The 14,274-nt window shown below is 41.6% G+C and overlaps 1 protein-coding gene across 2 annotated transcripts in view; it reads left to right on the top strand.

Moving 5' to 3' along the window:
• Nucleotides 1-14,274, top strand: part of LOC104680528 (ubiquinol-cytochrome-c reductase complex assembly factor 1) — a 107,850-nt gene that overhangs the window by 9,962 nt on the left and 83,614 nt on the right. Inside the window, exons 1-2 of one of the 2 annotated variants that reach the window (XM_030914908.1) lie at nt 3,210-3,313; nt 5,616-5,720. In XM_030914908.1, the coding sequence (XP_030770768.1) occupies nt 3,263-3,313; nt 5,616-5,720 (156 nt within the window). In that variant the 5' untranslated portion in view covers nt 3,210-3,262. Of the gene's footprint in view, nt 1-3,209; nt 3,314-5,615; nt 5,721-14,274 lie in introns of those variants that run through there. The other variant, XM_010386535.2, reaches the window with a different exon arrangement.

The raw sequence follows: 14,274 nt of genomic DNA, 5'->3' as shown, positions 1-14,274 counted from the left end.
TTGGAAAGGCAAAATGACAATAAAACTAGTTCCCATTTAGTAACAGTGCATTTATCTTAAGTTAAAGGAATAATTTTTTGCCATTGGGAATGGCTATAAATGTTTTTTGAACTTGGGAGAAGTTGAGATGTGCTAATTGTTATAGGCCTAATATTTTAGTACCTTAAGAGAGAGATAAGTACTTCCACAGATATATATTTATAGATGAAGTGTTGGAAGAGGTGGAAAGGAAAAAGGACGAGTAGAGGCTGACACGGTGGCTCATGCCTGTAATCCCAGCACTTTGGGAGGCTGAGAGGGGTGGATCACCTGAGATCACGAGTTCAAGACCAGCCTGGCCAACATGGTGAAACCCTGCCTCTACTGAAAATACAAAAATTAGCCAGGCATGGTAGCGTGTCCCTGTAGTCCCAGCTACTTGGGAGGCTGAGGCAGGAGAATTGCTTGAATCCGGGAGGCGAAGGTTGTGGTGAGCCGAGATGGCGCCACTGCACTCCAGCCTGGGTGACAGAGTAAGACTCCATCTCAAAAAAAAAAAAAAAAAAAAAAAAAAGGACTGAGTAGAGCCAGTAGAACCAGAAGCTGACATCTAGATAGATTTCCTTTTTTTTTTTTTTTTTGAGTGGAGTCTTGCTCTGTCGCGCAGGCTGGAGTGCAGTGGCATGATCTTGGCTCACTGTAACCTCTGTCTCCTGAGTTCAAGCAATTCTCCCTACCTCAGCCTCCCGAGTAGCTGGGATTGCAGGCACCTGCCACCATGCCAGGCTAATTTTTGTATTTTTAGTAGAGATGGGGTTTCTCCATGTTGGCCAGGCTTGTCTAGAACTCCTGACCTCAGGTGATCTGCCTGCCTCGGTCTCCCAAAGTGCTGGGATTACAGGTGTGAGCCACCGTGCCCAGCCTAGAGAGATTTCTTGAAGCAATTGAGTTTATAGTTTGGGTTGGAGTGAAGAGGAGAGTCCCAGAGGAAATTACTACAAGGGAATTAGCATGTGTGGAGTGGAGCAGTGATTCCCAAACCAGAGAATCTGAATCAGGTTTTGAAACTGTTGAGTGGAAAACCCAGCAAGTATTATGAGTTTAGAGGGATCCAATTGGTAAAGACCAGTAAGGATCAGGTATTTAAATTACAATAAAGAGATCCTTGGAAACCTCTTTTGAGAAAGGGAATGAATGCCAGATTCCAAACAATATTTTAAGAAAATGGTTTTTGCTTCTCTGTCAGTTTGCTGGGGGAAGCAGGGCTTGCATAATTCAATAACCGTTATTCATAACAGTGATGCCGTTGGTTGTGTTTTTCTGTTATCAAAGTGCTTTTAGAAATGTTCCTGGGAACACTGCTATGAGATAGCTTTTATTATTCCCATTTTTCATAAGGGAAAATGGAGGCCCAGATTGTTGAGTAACCAGTTCACAGCTATTTGATGGCTGACTTGGGATTACCTTTTCTGCTACACTTCAGTGGTTTCAATTAAGGATTTGGACAAGAATTGTAGGATTGGAAAAGGAAAGAACAGCTGATTGTTCCTTTCTTCTAATAAGAACTGTTCTAAAAGTATTGGCCTAAGACCAACCGGAGCCAAAATTACAGAGAAAAATTTTGTTGACATTGGAAATTACATGATGAAATTCTTCAGAAAATCTTCCAAAAGTTTGCATTGTTTCAACTTGTAATTTCCTCTTGCTCCCCCTGTCCCCCCACCCTTGGCCCTGAATCTGAAGCAGTTTCCTCTTACCCATACTTAACATTTTTAGGACAGGAACATCTGACATTGAATGATTCTAGTAAATCTGTCAGTGTTTGTAAAACAAAACACCAGTAACTGTCTCTCATTTGGAAAACCACTTCAACCGATCAAACCGCAGCTCAAATAAAATATTTTTAGCTCCACTTTTCATTTGAAATATAAGGTGCTGTAAGTGGCAATTATACAATTTTAGAACTGTGAGACACTTTAGAAAGCGTCTGTAGGTTTAAAAATTTAATGCCTTTCTCCCCCCACCTCAACCTGTTACTGTCTACTCGAGGAAATGGAGATTCAGATTCAACTTAATATGCTGAACATACTGCAAGGTACATTTGTTAATTTTAAAGAAAATCCTAAGAAATAGGGATTTTGTCTTATTTTTGATAAAAAGAGACAACCAAGGCTTCCAGAGGTGATGATCTGATATGTAACTTCTGAACAGTGCTTTCTGCCTTTAGTTATGTGGCACTTTCCACAATACGCTGTTTTAATTGGTTCCAGACTAGGTCATATAATGTTAGAGCTAGAAGGTACCTTGCAGATACTCTACCCTTTCATCCCGTAAATGAGCATGGATTCTAGAGTTGGGTTGCCTGGGTTCATATCGTAATCCTGCTGTTAGAACTGTGTGATGTTGGGAGGTTGTTTATCCTCTCCATGCCTCAGTTTCCTTTTTTATATAAATGGGATAATGGTATACCTACATGAGTGGTGATTGTGAAGTTTAAATGAGTTCATATGTGTAAAGTATCAAAAAAGTGCCTGCCATCAAATGCTCATTAAGTATTCCTGATAATTGCTGTGAGGAAACTGAATGTCACAGAGGTTAAATTACTTGTAAAGATAATATTAGAGTAGCTGAATTTAAACTGGAATCTTTGACTCCTAGTACAGTTGTCCCTGAGTATCCCTGGTCCTTTGGTTCCAGGACCTCCCTCGGATACCAAAATCCATAGATGCTCAAGTCCTTGATACGAAGTGGCATAGTGTTTGCATATAACCTATGTATATCCCCCTATGTACTTTAAATAATCTCTAGATTACTTACATTTAATACAATATAGGTGCTATGTAAATAGTTGTTATACTGTATTATTTAGGGAGTAATGACGAGAAAAAAAAGTCTAAATGTTTAGTATGGCAAATTTTTTTTTCCTGATTTTTTTTTTTTTTTTTTTTGAGATGGAGTCTTATACTGTCGCCCAGGCTGGAGTGTGGTGGCATGATCTCAGCTCACTGCAAGCTCCGCCTCCCGGGTTCATGCCATTCTTCTGCTTCAGCCTCCTGAGTAACTGGGACTACAGGCACCCGCCACCACACCCGGCTAATTTTTTCGTATTTTTTGTAGAGACGGGGTTTCACGTGTTAGCCAGGATGGTCTTGATCTCCCGACCTCGTGATCCACCTGCCTCGGCCTCCCAAAGTGTTGGGATTACAGGAGCTACCGCGCCTGGCCTGATTTTTTTTTTTTGTTTTTAGAGACAAAAAAAACTAGTTTCCTCCTCCTTTTGGGGATGATGATGATCTCAGCATTGCTTACTATAAAGGGATTCTGTGAAGATCAGGTAAGGAAGTCAGTGTTTATGAAAACACACTGTAAGCCAGGCATAGGTTATGCAAGCCTTTAGTCCCAGCTACTTGGGAAGCTGAAGTGGGAGGATCACTTGAGCCCAGGAATCAGGCATTTGAGGCTGTAGTGTACAATGTTAGCACCATGACTAGGCACTGGACTCCAGCCTGGGCAATGTAGTGAGACTCTGTCTCTTCAAAAAAAAAAAAAAAAAAAAAAAAAGAGGCCAGGCACAGTGGCTCACATCTGTAATCCCAGCACTTTGGGAGACCGAGGTAGGTAGATAACACTTAAGGTCAGCAGTTTGAGACTAGCCTGGCCAACATGCTGAAACCCTGTCTCTACTAAAAATACAGAAATTAGCCAGATGTGGTGGCTCATTCCTGTAGTCCCAGCCCCTCAGGAGTCTGAGGCATAAGAGTCACTTGAACCCGGGAGGTAGAGATTGCAGTGAGCCGAGATCATACCACTGCATTCCAGCCTGGGTGGCAGAGCAAGACTCGGCCTCAAAAAAAAAAAAAAAAGACATTGCAAACTGTAATTTGAATTATAATCTAATCATAAAATGCCAGAAGTCTGCTTATTTTGTTTCTCTTCCCAGAGGGAGCCCATGCCCACTGCTTGAGTTACCTGTTACCAGAATTATTTTAGTCTGCGGAACCAGTAGTAGGCAGTGGTATATCTTATCCTTGGAGAAATGAGCATGTGGAGGCTTGGTCTTGGTCCCGTTTTGGAAGTTCTTCATTCATGTGATACCCCATTCTGGCAGGATTTCTAAACTTAGGTACTAAAGGCCAGATCTGGAATGATCTTGAGTACAGTTGCTTCTGTCCCTGTGGAATTAGAGTGTGCCACCCTTCTGGCATGTGGCTGCAACCCAAATATGATATTGTGAGAGAAGAAATATATATTTGGTCTTTATCCCTAGTTCCTGGCACAGAGCTCTTGAAACTCTTGCAAAGTGATTGGGGTGAGAGGAGTCTTTTGTGATTTATAATAAGCTCCTTTCAACGATACATAAGTTTATGGGTTTTTTTTTTTTTTTTTTTTTGTATAGCCAGGGGTCTCACTTTGTTGCCCAGGCTGGTTTCGACCTCCTGGCTTCAAGTAATCCTGCTTCAGCCTCTCAAAAATGCTGAGATAATAGGAGTGAAGGCATGAACCTCTATGCCCAGCAATGAGTTTGTGTTGATAAGCTGACTCTTGGAGGGTAGAGGCTGGTTGCTAGAGGAACAAATATGTGAGTAGAAGGTTGGAACTTGTAGCTTCTCCCACTCCTCTCTGACTTTTGGAAGGGGCGAGGGGCTGGAGATTGAGCTAATCACCAGTGGTCAGTGATAGTCAATCATGTCTACATAATGAAGCCTCCATAGAAATCCTTGGGTTTGGAGAACTTCTGGGTTAGTAAATATATCAAAATGTAGGGAGGGTGGCACACCCGGAGAGCAGGCTCCCACCCCATACCTTGCCTTTTGCATCACTTCCTTTTGGCTCTTCTTCCTGAGGCGTATCCTTTATAATAAACTGATAAACGTAAGTGAAGTGCCTCCCCGAGTTGAGCCATGCTAGCAAATTATTGAATCTGAGGAGGCAGCTGTGGAAATCCCCAATGTATGGACAAGTTGAACAAAAGTGTGAGTAACCTGGGGACTCACTGCTTGTGATGGGAGTCTGAAGTGGGGACAATCCTGTTGGATGGAGCTGTGAGGTCTCTGCTGACTCCAGGCAGTTAGTGTAAGAATTAAGTTAAATTGTAGGACACCCAGTTGGTGTCTGCAGAGAACTGGAGAATTGCTTGGTATGGAGACCTCTTGCCCCTGCACATTTGGTATCAGAAGTGGAGTGTTGAATATAGAAAAAAGAGTTTTTCGTCTCTACCAGAAGTTCTCTGAACCCTGTCATTTAGAATTTTTATGGAGGCTTAGGGTTGGCATGATTGATTCAATCACTGGGTACTTGGGATTGGCTGAGTCTCTAATGAGGTGGGGATGCCGTGAGGAGTTGAGGTTGAATTCCAACCCTCTATTCCTGTGGTTGGTTCCTCTGGCAACCAGCCTCCGTCCTGCATGAATCATCTCATTAGCATAAACTCAGGTATGGTTGAAAGGGGCTTGTTATGAGTTACAGACACCCCCATCACTCAGAAATTCCAAGGGTTTTAGGAGCTCTGTGCCAGGAACTAGAGATGAAGACCAAATATATATTTCTAATTATATGACAATGTCACAGGTACTCTTTGCCTTCCACGTAGGGAGTATGATTTAGATTCCTGACAGATTATTTTTTTCTTTCTCTAGAGGAACCAGACTAGCATTTCCCAGTGGGTTCCAGTATGCAGCCGATTGATACCTGTGTCTCCTACCCAAGGACAGGGTGGCAGGGCTCTGTCTGGCACTTCCCAGGTAAGATTTGTTGTTCTTTTGCTTAGTATGAAAAACTTAGTGTTTATGTGCAAATGTCATGTATTTATAGGTTAGCCAACCAAATTGTGTGATGGAAAAACCTCATGAGACCACTCTGGGTCTCTGTGGTGCCAGCTTAGGACTGATTCCTAAAGTATGGTGTCTAGGGCGTTGCTTCTAAATGCCCTAGCAGTGGAACTTAGCCTAGGATACCATGCTACAGTCTGATGATTTTTACTGTTAGGGAGTATTTCCAGATATTCATCTCCGAGTTAACCTTTTTCAGTTTTCTTTTTGTAGCCGCCTTGTGCTACTTTTATTTGGGCGTGAGAATTATTTCTTTTTCCTTTATATGAATATGAATTCCAAGAAACAATTATTTGAGGTATTCATTTACCGTTGACCACCTAATTCATTGTAATGTAGTTTACCTTGGACCTTGTGTGAGGGCTTTTCTCCCCTCCTGAATTTTGTTAATAATACAAATAATTTAGTAATAAGGGAAATAAAAATCACCTACAACTTCAAATCTGAAAACATCAGTATTTTCATCTCTGCTGGTTCTTTTACAGCCTCTGTGTGTGTGTGTATGTGTGTGTATGTGTGTGTATGTATATGTATTTTATTCCTGAAGTACCCTAACAGATGTCCACAGAATTTTATATTCTGGTACCTTTTCACTTATTAGAGTGGACATTATTCATATTGTTTTGATAGACTTTGTAATTAATTTTTTTTTTTTTTCTTTTTGAGAAGGAGTCTCGCTCTGTCCCCCTGGCTGGAGGGCAGTGGCGCGATCTCGGCTCACTGCGAGCTCCGCCTCCCGGGTTCCCGCCATTCTCCTGCCTCAGCCTCCCGAGTAGCTGGGACTACAGGCGCCCGCCATGGCGCCCGGCTAATTTTTTGTATTTTTAGTAGAGATGGGGTTTCACCGTGGTCTCGATCTCCTGACCTTGTGATCGGCCCGCCTCGGCCTCCCAAAGTGCTGGGATTACAGGCGTGAGCCACCGCGCCCGGCCTGTAATTAAATATTTAATGGCTATATAATATTTTATTTACTTAGCCTTTGATATGAAAATCTTTTCCTTTTTTTTTTTTTTTTTGCCATTATAAGCTTTAATTTTCTTTTTTTTTTTTTTTTTTTTTTTTTGAGACGGAGTCTCGCTCTGCCGCCCAGGCTGGAGTGCAGTGGCCGGATCTCAGCTCACTGCAAGCTCCGCCTCCTGGGTTTACGCCATTCTCCTGCCTCAGCCTCCCGAGTAGCTGGGACTACAGGCGCCTGCCACCTCGCCCGGCTAGTTTTTTGTATTTTTTAATAGAGACGGGGTTTCACCATGTTAGCCAGGATGGTCTCGATCTCCTGACCTCGTGATCCACCCGTCTCGGCCTCCCAAAGTGCTGGGATTACAGGCTTGAGCCACCGCGCCCGGCCAAGCTTTAATTTTCTTACCATTGTCTTAGTACATATTTTTTTCTTACTTCTAATTACTTATTAAATTCCTAGGAAGGCATACCTTGGGTCAGAGTATGAACAATTTGTTTCTTCAAAAGGTTGTTTTAATTTATGCTACCATCAGCAGTGTATATATAACTAGTTTTTCATCATTACCTCTCTCAAGTTGAGTTTTTTTTAACTTAAATAAATTGGTAGAAATGTTACCTTGTTTTACCTTGTATTTCTTTGTTTAGCTCTCAGGGTTATGTATTTTCTGTGTTGATCAGCTGTTTTTCAGTTTGTGAAAATTGTATGCTTATGGCATTTCTCCATCTATTGGGAACTCATTTTTCTTACCAATTTATGATTTTTATCTGTAGCCTTTAACTTTCTTTTTCATATTTGATGCAATTAAAATATGTTTGCTATATGTAAATATATATATTATATAATTTATGTAACATATATAATCTACTTTAAAATTCCCTCCAATTAATGTGTAAGCCCTGCCCTTCTGAGGACATCTTGTTTTTCTCTTGTATTTCCTGGTCTTTTCACTGTGCCTGGCACAGAGTAGTCACTAAGTGTATGTTGAATGAATGGAGAATATGCCTGTACAGAAGAGGCATCTACTTTGGGTAGTTATGCAGCTATTTCTTTTCAGAGTTGGGGCTGTGTTCTGTTACTTTTTGTACAAAATTTTAATAGCATTTGTTATTTATAGCATTGTTATTTATTTATTTATTTATTTTCCTGAGACGGAGTCTCACGCTGTCACCCAGGCTGGAGTGCAGTGGCGCGAAATCCACTCACTGCAAGCTCCGCCTCCCGGGTTCACGCCATTCTCCTGCCTCAGCCTCCTGAGTAGCTGGGACTACAGGCGCCCGCCACCACGCCCGGCTAGTTTTTTGTATTTTTTTTAGTAGAGACGGGGTTTCACTGTGTTAGCCAGGATGGTCTCTATCTCCCGACCTCGTGATCCGCCCGTCTCGGCCTCCCAAAGTGCTGGGATTACAGGCTTGAGCCACCGTGCCCGGCTATAGCATTGTTATTTAATAGCATTTGGTAGGGGAAAAGAACTCATTATATGAATCTCTGACTTGTGCCCTACTCTTTGAGTCAGTAAATGTTTCTTGAGCACCTAATATGTACCGGGTGCTGTATTAGGCTCTGGGACAACCTTATAGCAAAGCATTTATGTAAATAACTCAAGGTGGTTTATCTCATGCTGACCAGATGTAATTTTAGTCATTGTAAATCAACTGGACCTTTTGTCATATCGACTGTAACTTACTGGAGTATCTTCCATCTTTGAGGTCCCCTGGTTGTAAACTTCTGCTTCAGAATGGCATCCTCAGGTACATGTCTCACAGGAAAGAAGGTTTGGCTCAGAATGAGAAAGAGTTTTGTTAATTAGAATTGTGCATAATGGAATGTGTGGGCTGTGTTTTTCACATAGTAAATTTACTCTTGCTGGAAATATTCAGGCAGTGGTAGGATGAATGTAAGTCAAGGGCCTGACATAAAGGAATCCTTCCTTGGACGAGTGGTAGTATCAGATATCTGTAAGATAATGTCCAATGCTATGATCCTATTATTGTTTTCAAAGAGCTAGAGACATACTTTCAGCTTTGTCTTAGCCTCTTGAAGTTCTGTCTACTTAAAAATATTTTTAAAATTTTGAAATAATTTTAGACTTATATAAGAGTTGTAAAAGTGGTAGCATTCCCAAATAGCCTTCATCTGGTTTCCCCTAATGTTAACCTCTCATATAACCATGGTGCAGTTACTGAAACCAGGAAATTAACATTGAAATAATACTATTAATTAGTCTATTTGTTCCAATTTTGTCAAGTTTTTTTTTTTTTCATGAATGTCCTTTTTTGGTCTGTGATAACAAATCCAGTTGTCATATATTCTTAGTCTTCTCCAATCTGTTACATTTTCTTTTCTTTTCTTTTCTTTTTTTTTTAAGACAGAGTCTCACTCTGTCATCCAGGCTGGATGACACTATCTTGGCAGTGGCACTATCTTGCTCACTGCAACCTCCACCTCCTGGGTTCAAGCAATCCTCCTACCTCAGCCTCCCAAGTAGTTGGGATTACAAGTGTGTGCCACGACACCTGGCTGATTTTTGTATTTTTAGTAGAGACGGAGTTTCACCATTTGGTGAACAGGCTGGTCTCAAACTCCTGACTTCAAGTGATATACCCTTCTGGGCCTCCCAAAGTGCTGGGAATATAGGCATGAGCCACTGTGCCTGGTCACATTTTCTTATTCTTTTTCTTCTCAAGATTTAGACACTTTTGAAGAGTACTAGTCAGTTATTTGTAGAATGTTTCTCAATTTGAGTTTGTGTAATATTTTCTTTTCTTTATTTTATTTTATTATTTATTTATTTTTTTGAGACAGAGTCTTGCTCTATCCCCCATGCTAGAGTGCAGTGGTGTGATCTCAGCTCACTGCAACCTCTGCCTCCTGTTCAAGTGATTCTCTTCCTTCAGGCTCCCGCATAACTGGGATTACAGGCGCCCACCACCACACCCAGCTAATTTTTGTATTTTTAGTAGAGAAGGGGTTTTGCCATGTTGGCCAGGCTGGTCTCGAACTCCTGACCCAGGTGATCTGCCCGCTTCAGCCTCTCAAAATGCAGGGATTATAGGTGTAAGCTACCACGCCTGACCTTTCTAATATTTTCTTATAATGAGATTGAGGTTATGCATTTTTGGCCAAAATGATGTTATTCCCTTCTCAGTGCATCATATCAGGTGATATATAATGCTAGTAGGTCTTATAACTTTGGCCACTTGGTTACATTGGTGTTTGTCAGGTTCCTGAACTCTAAAGTTAGTATTTTCCCTTTGTAATTAGTAAGTATCTTGACATAGCTTTGAATATATATTCTAGTCTTTAATGAACTTTACTTCTTTGAACCTTCATGTTCTAATTTCTAAAATAGGAAAAAATAGGCCGGGCACAGTGGCTCATGCCTGTAATCTCAGCACTTTCGGAGGCCAAAGTGGGAGGATTGTTTGAGGCCAGGAATTTGAGACTAGCATGAGTAACACAGCAAGACCTCATCTCAACAGAAAATCAAGAATAGCTGGATCTCTGTGTTCCCAGGTACTCAGGAGGCTGAGTCAGGAGGATCCCTTAAGTCGGGGGGGTCAAGGTTGCAGTGACCCATGACCACACCACTGTATTCCAGCCTGGGTGACACAGCAAGACCCTAACTCCAAAAAAAAAGAGAAAGAAATAGGAGGGCAGATGTGGTGGCTCATGCCTGTAATACCAGCACTTTGAGAGGCTAAGGTGGGCTGATCACCTGAGGTCAGGAGTTTGAGACCAGCCTGGCCAACATGGTCAAACCCCGTCTCTGTTGAAAAAAATACAAAAATTAGCTGATGTGGCACACGTCTGTAATCCCAGCTATTTAGGAGGCTGAGGCAGGAGAGTTGCTTGAACCCAGGAGGTGGAGGTTGTAGTGAGCCGAAATCATGCCACTGCACTCCAGCCTGGGCAACAGAGTGAGACTCCGTCTCAAAAAAAAAAAAAAAAAAAAGAAATAGGAAAATATACTTTATAAGATTGTTGTGAGATAACGTAAGTAAAACACCAAGCATGTAGGTAGGTACTAGGCATACAGGAGATCTTCAGTAAGTTGCAATTGCTATTTTTATTGCTATTTATGTTCCTGTTACTTGGGAAAGTTTTCTCCTCACTGTTTGAAATGAAACTGAAAAAAAAAAAAAAAAGTTGTCCTAAAATTACCTTTACCAAATTGTAACCTCTCCCTTGGTCTTAGTTTCCTCATCTGTGAAGTGAAAAGGTTGGACCAGAATATCTCTGAGATTTCTTCCAGCTCAAGTGCTGTTATTCTGAGTTACTCTTTAGTTCTTCAGTTGCCTTTTCTCCAAGCTAAACAGCCTAAATTCCTTTTGACCTTTCCACTAGGACCTTTTATTCATCCCTTTGATCATTCCTGTGGTTCTTTTTTTGGATGTTCTCCAAAGTTGTCCTTTTTGAAAAAAAAAATATCCACCTAGTTTTTATTGAGTAGTGACTTCATGCCCAGAATGGTGTTGAGCACTGGGACAGAAAATGAAAGATGTGTAAGATGGGCTGTGCCCTGGTGGAGCTTATAGTTGCTAAAAGGAGCAGACGCACACACCCATGGTATTCAAGAATTGCTTGAGTTCGTCCCAGCACCCCCTTTCTACTTCTCTGCCTCTGTCATTCTTGTTTTTTTATTTTTATTTTTATTTTTTGAGACAGAGCCTCGCTCTGTCACCCAGGCTGGAGTGCAGTGGCATGATCTTGGCTCACTGTAACCTCCACCTTCTGGGTTCAAACGATTCTCCTGCCTCAGTCTCCTGAGTAGCTGGGATTACAGGCACATGCCTGGCTAATTTTTGTTTTTGGAGGGGGGTAGAGATGGGGGTTTGCCATGTTGCCCAGGCTGGTCTCTAACTCCTGGACTCAGGCAACCGTCCCGCCTCGGCCTCCCAGAGCGTTGGGTTTACAGGCATAAGCCACCACGCCCAGCCTATTGATGTTTTTTAATCTAAGCAAAGGAAAAATTGAGGTCTTTAAGGGTCGAGTGATTTTTTTTGTGGGAAGTGCAAGGACAAGAGTGGGTAGCACAAAAAAGTAAATGTGTGTGTTTAAAAGTGTGTAGGTGTGGAGAAACTAGATGTTGTCTTTGATACTAGATACATAGGTACTTTAGTAGTTCAATATAGTGTAGAATGTTAGCTCATGAATAATGGTAGGATAGAAATACAGTGGATGGTAGGACAGCCACAGAAGAAATCCACTGGTTACTCCTGGAGCTGTGAGGAAAAAGAAGGATCTCATAGAACCTAACAGAAGAGGACCCAGCCCAAAGCACGGCTTGTGGAAACTGCTGTTGGCTGTATTCTTTGAACCAGTTTAAGTGCTTTGTGTTTTAGATGGACCATTGCATTGATGTATGTGATGTAATGGGGAGGTGTTCTGTGTTTAGTCTGTATTTTACAAAGCCTGCTTGATACTTATGAATTAAAGCCTAAGTGTCCTTGGGACTGACCAGAAGAATCCTGACTAATCTTTTAATATCCTTGTTTGGAAAGAAAAGTAAATAGTAACATTCCACAATTAGAAATTCTATTTTTTCTTCGTTAGGGTTAAATAAAAAAAATCATTTTCATTCCATGTGTTCCATTTCTTCTTGGAATAAACCAGAATTGAAGGGTCAGTCCTCTTCCTGCTCCCTCTCACCTCTTTTTATTGTAAAGGTAATAAAGCATTAGTGAGAGTTTGGAAGCTAGATTCTTTTATTTTATTTTATTTTTTTTACCAGAGTTATTTTGGCTATAGATTCTTAAATTTATCCATAATTCTAACTGAACAACATAACTCTTTGGTTTCTTGTGTGTTCTTTCTAAACTTGCCTATATGCAGTCTATGCAGTCATGTTTTTAACCTATAATTTTATACATATTATAAGCATTTTTTCATGTTAACAATAATAATCTCTAAGTAAACTGTGCACTCTGATTGATGATGATGTGTCAGTGTAGGTTCATACTTTGTATCAAATGCACCACCCTGGTGTGGGATGTTGATGGCAGGGGAGGCTGTGCATGTAGGGGAAGGGGTATGTGGGAACTCTGCCCTTTCCAGGCAATTTTGCTATGAGCCTAAAACTGCTGTTAAAAAAAAAAAAAAATCCCAGCCAGGCACCCAGGCTCATGCCTGTAATCCCATTTTGGGAGTTCATTTTAGGAGTTCAAGGCATTTTGGGAGTTCAAGGCAGGAGGAGCACTCACTTGAGCCCAGGAGTTTGAGGCCAGCCTGGGCAACATAGGGAGACACTGTCTCTACAGAAATACAAAAATCAGCAGGGTGTGATGACAGATGCCTGTAGTCCCAGCAACTCAGGAGGCTGAGGCACGAGAATTGCTTGAGCCCGGGAAGTGGAGGTTGCAGTGAGCTGGGATTGCGCCACTGCACTCCAGCCTGGGCAATAGAGCCAGACCTTGTCTCAAAAAACAAAAACAAAACAACAAAAAACCCTCAGTGGATACCTGATTTTCCACCGAGTGACTGAACTTTAATTAACCATCTCCTTAGTGAACTTTCCTCCCAGTTTTCATTCTGTATAGTATCTGGCACATAATAATGGCTATTTTATTGCCAAATTGCTTTTAAATGCAATGTGAACATAAAAAAGGTAGTGATTGTGATCCAAACAATAGTGTCGATGATGATAGTGATGATGGAAACTTCTGCTATTTATTGAGTGCCTATTTTGTGAAAGGTACTTTATATATCTTATCTCCTTTCATCCTTACTGCAACTGAGGTTCAGTAAGTTTTCCATGGCCACTGAGCTTGTTGCAGGTGGCAGAAGCAAGTTGTAAACCTAAAAGTGACGGGTGTCTTTGTTTTTTTTCTCCATATACTTCACTGCTGCCCATATTTAAATAGATACTTACTACAATTCTGTTTCCTGGAGTTGACTTAGATGTAGTTCCAGGTTTCCAGGGCTGAATTCTTTTTTTTTTTTTTGAGACCGATTTTTACTGTGTTGCCCCGGCTGGAGTGCAGTGGCATGATACCTCCACCTCCTGGGTTCAAGCTATTCTCCTGCCTCAGCTTCCTGAGTAACTGGGATTACGGGTGCATGCCACCACACTTGGCTAATTTTTTGTATTTTTAGTAGAGATGGGGTTTCACCATATTGGCCAGGCTCTGGAACTCCTGACCTCAAGTGATCCACCCGCCTCGGCCTCCCAAAGTGCTGGGATTACAGGTATGAGCCACGCCACCCGGTCTTTGAATTCACTCTCTCCCCTTTTTTTTTTTTTTTTACAAACAAGGTCTTGCTTTTGCTGTGTCGCCCAGGCTGAAGTGCAGTGGTGTGATCATAGCTCCCTGCAGGCTTGATCTCCTGGGCTCAAGTGATCCTCCCACCTCAGCCTCCTGAGCAGCTAGGACCACCACACCCAGCATGCACCACCACACCCAGCCAATTAAAAAAATTGTAGAAATAGAGTCTTGCTATGTTGCCCAGGCTGAGTCTTAAACCTCTGACCTCAAGCAGTCCTCTCACCTTGACCTCCCAAAGTGTTGGAAT

Source organism: Rhinopithecus roxellana, chromosome 13 (genome assembly GCF_007565055.1).
Source record: "Rhinopithecus roxellana isolate Shanxi Qingling chromosome 13, ASM756505v1, whole genome shotgun sequence".
NCBI classification, from domain to species: domain Eukaryota; kingdom Metazoa; phylum Chordata; class Mammalia; order Primates; family Cercopithecidae; genus Rhinopithecus; species Rhinopithecus roxellana.
The sequence above is the reverse complement of the archived record's forward strand: the minus strand, read 5'-3'. Positions and strand labels throughout refer to the sequence as shown.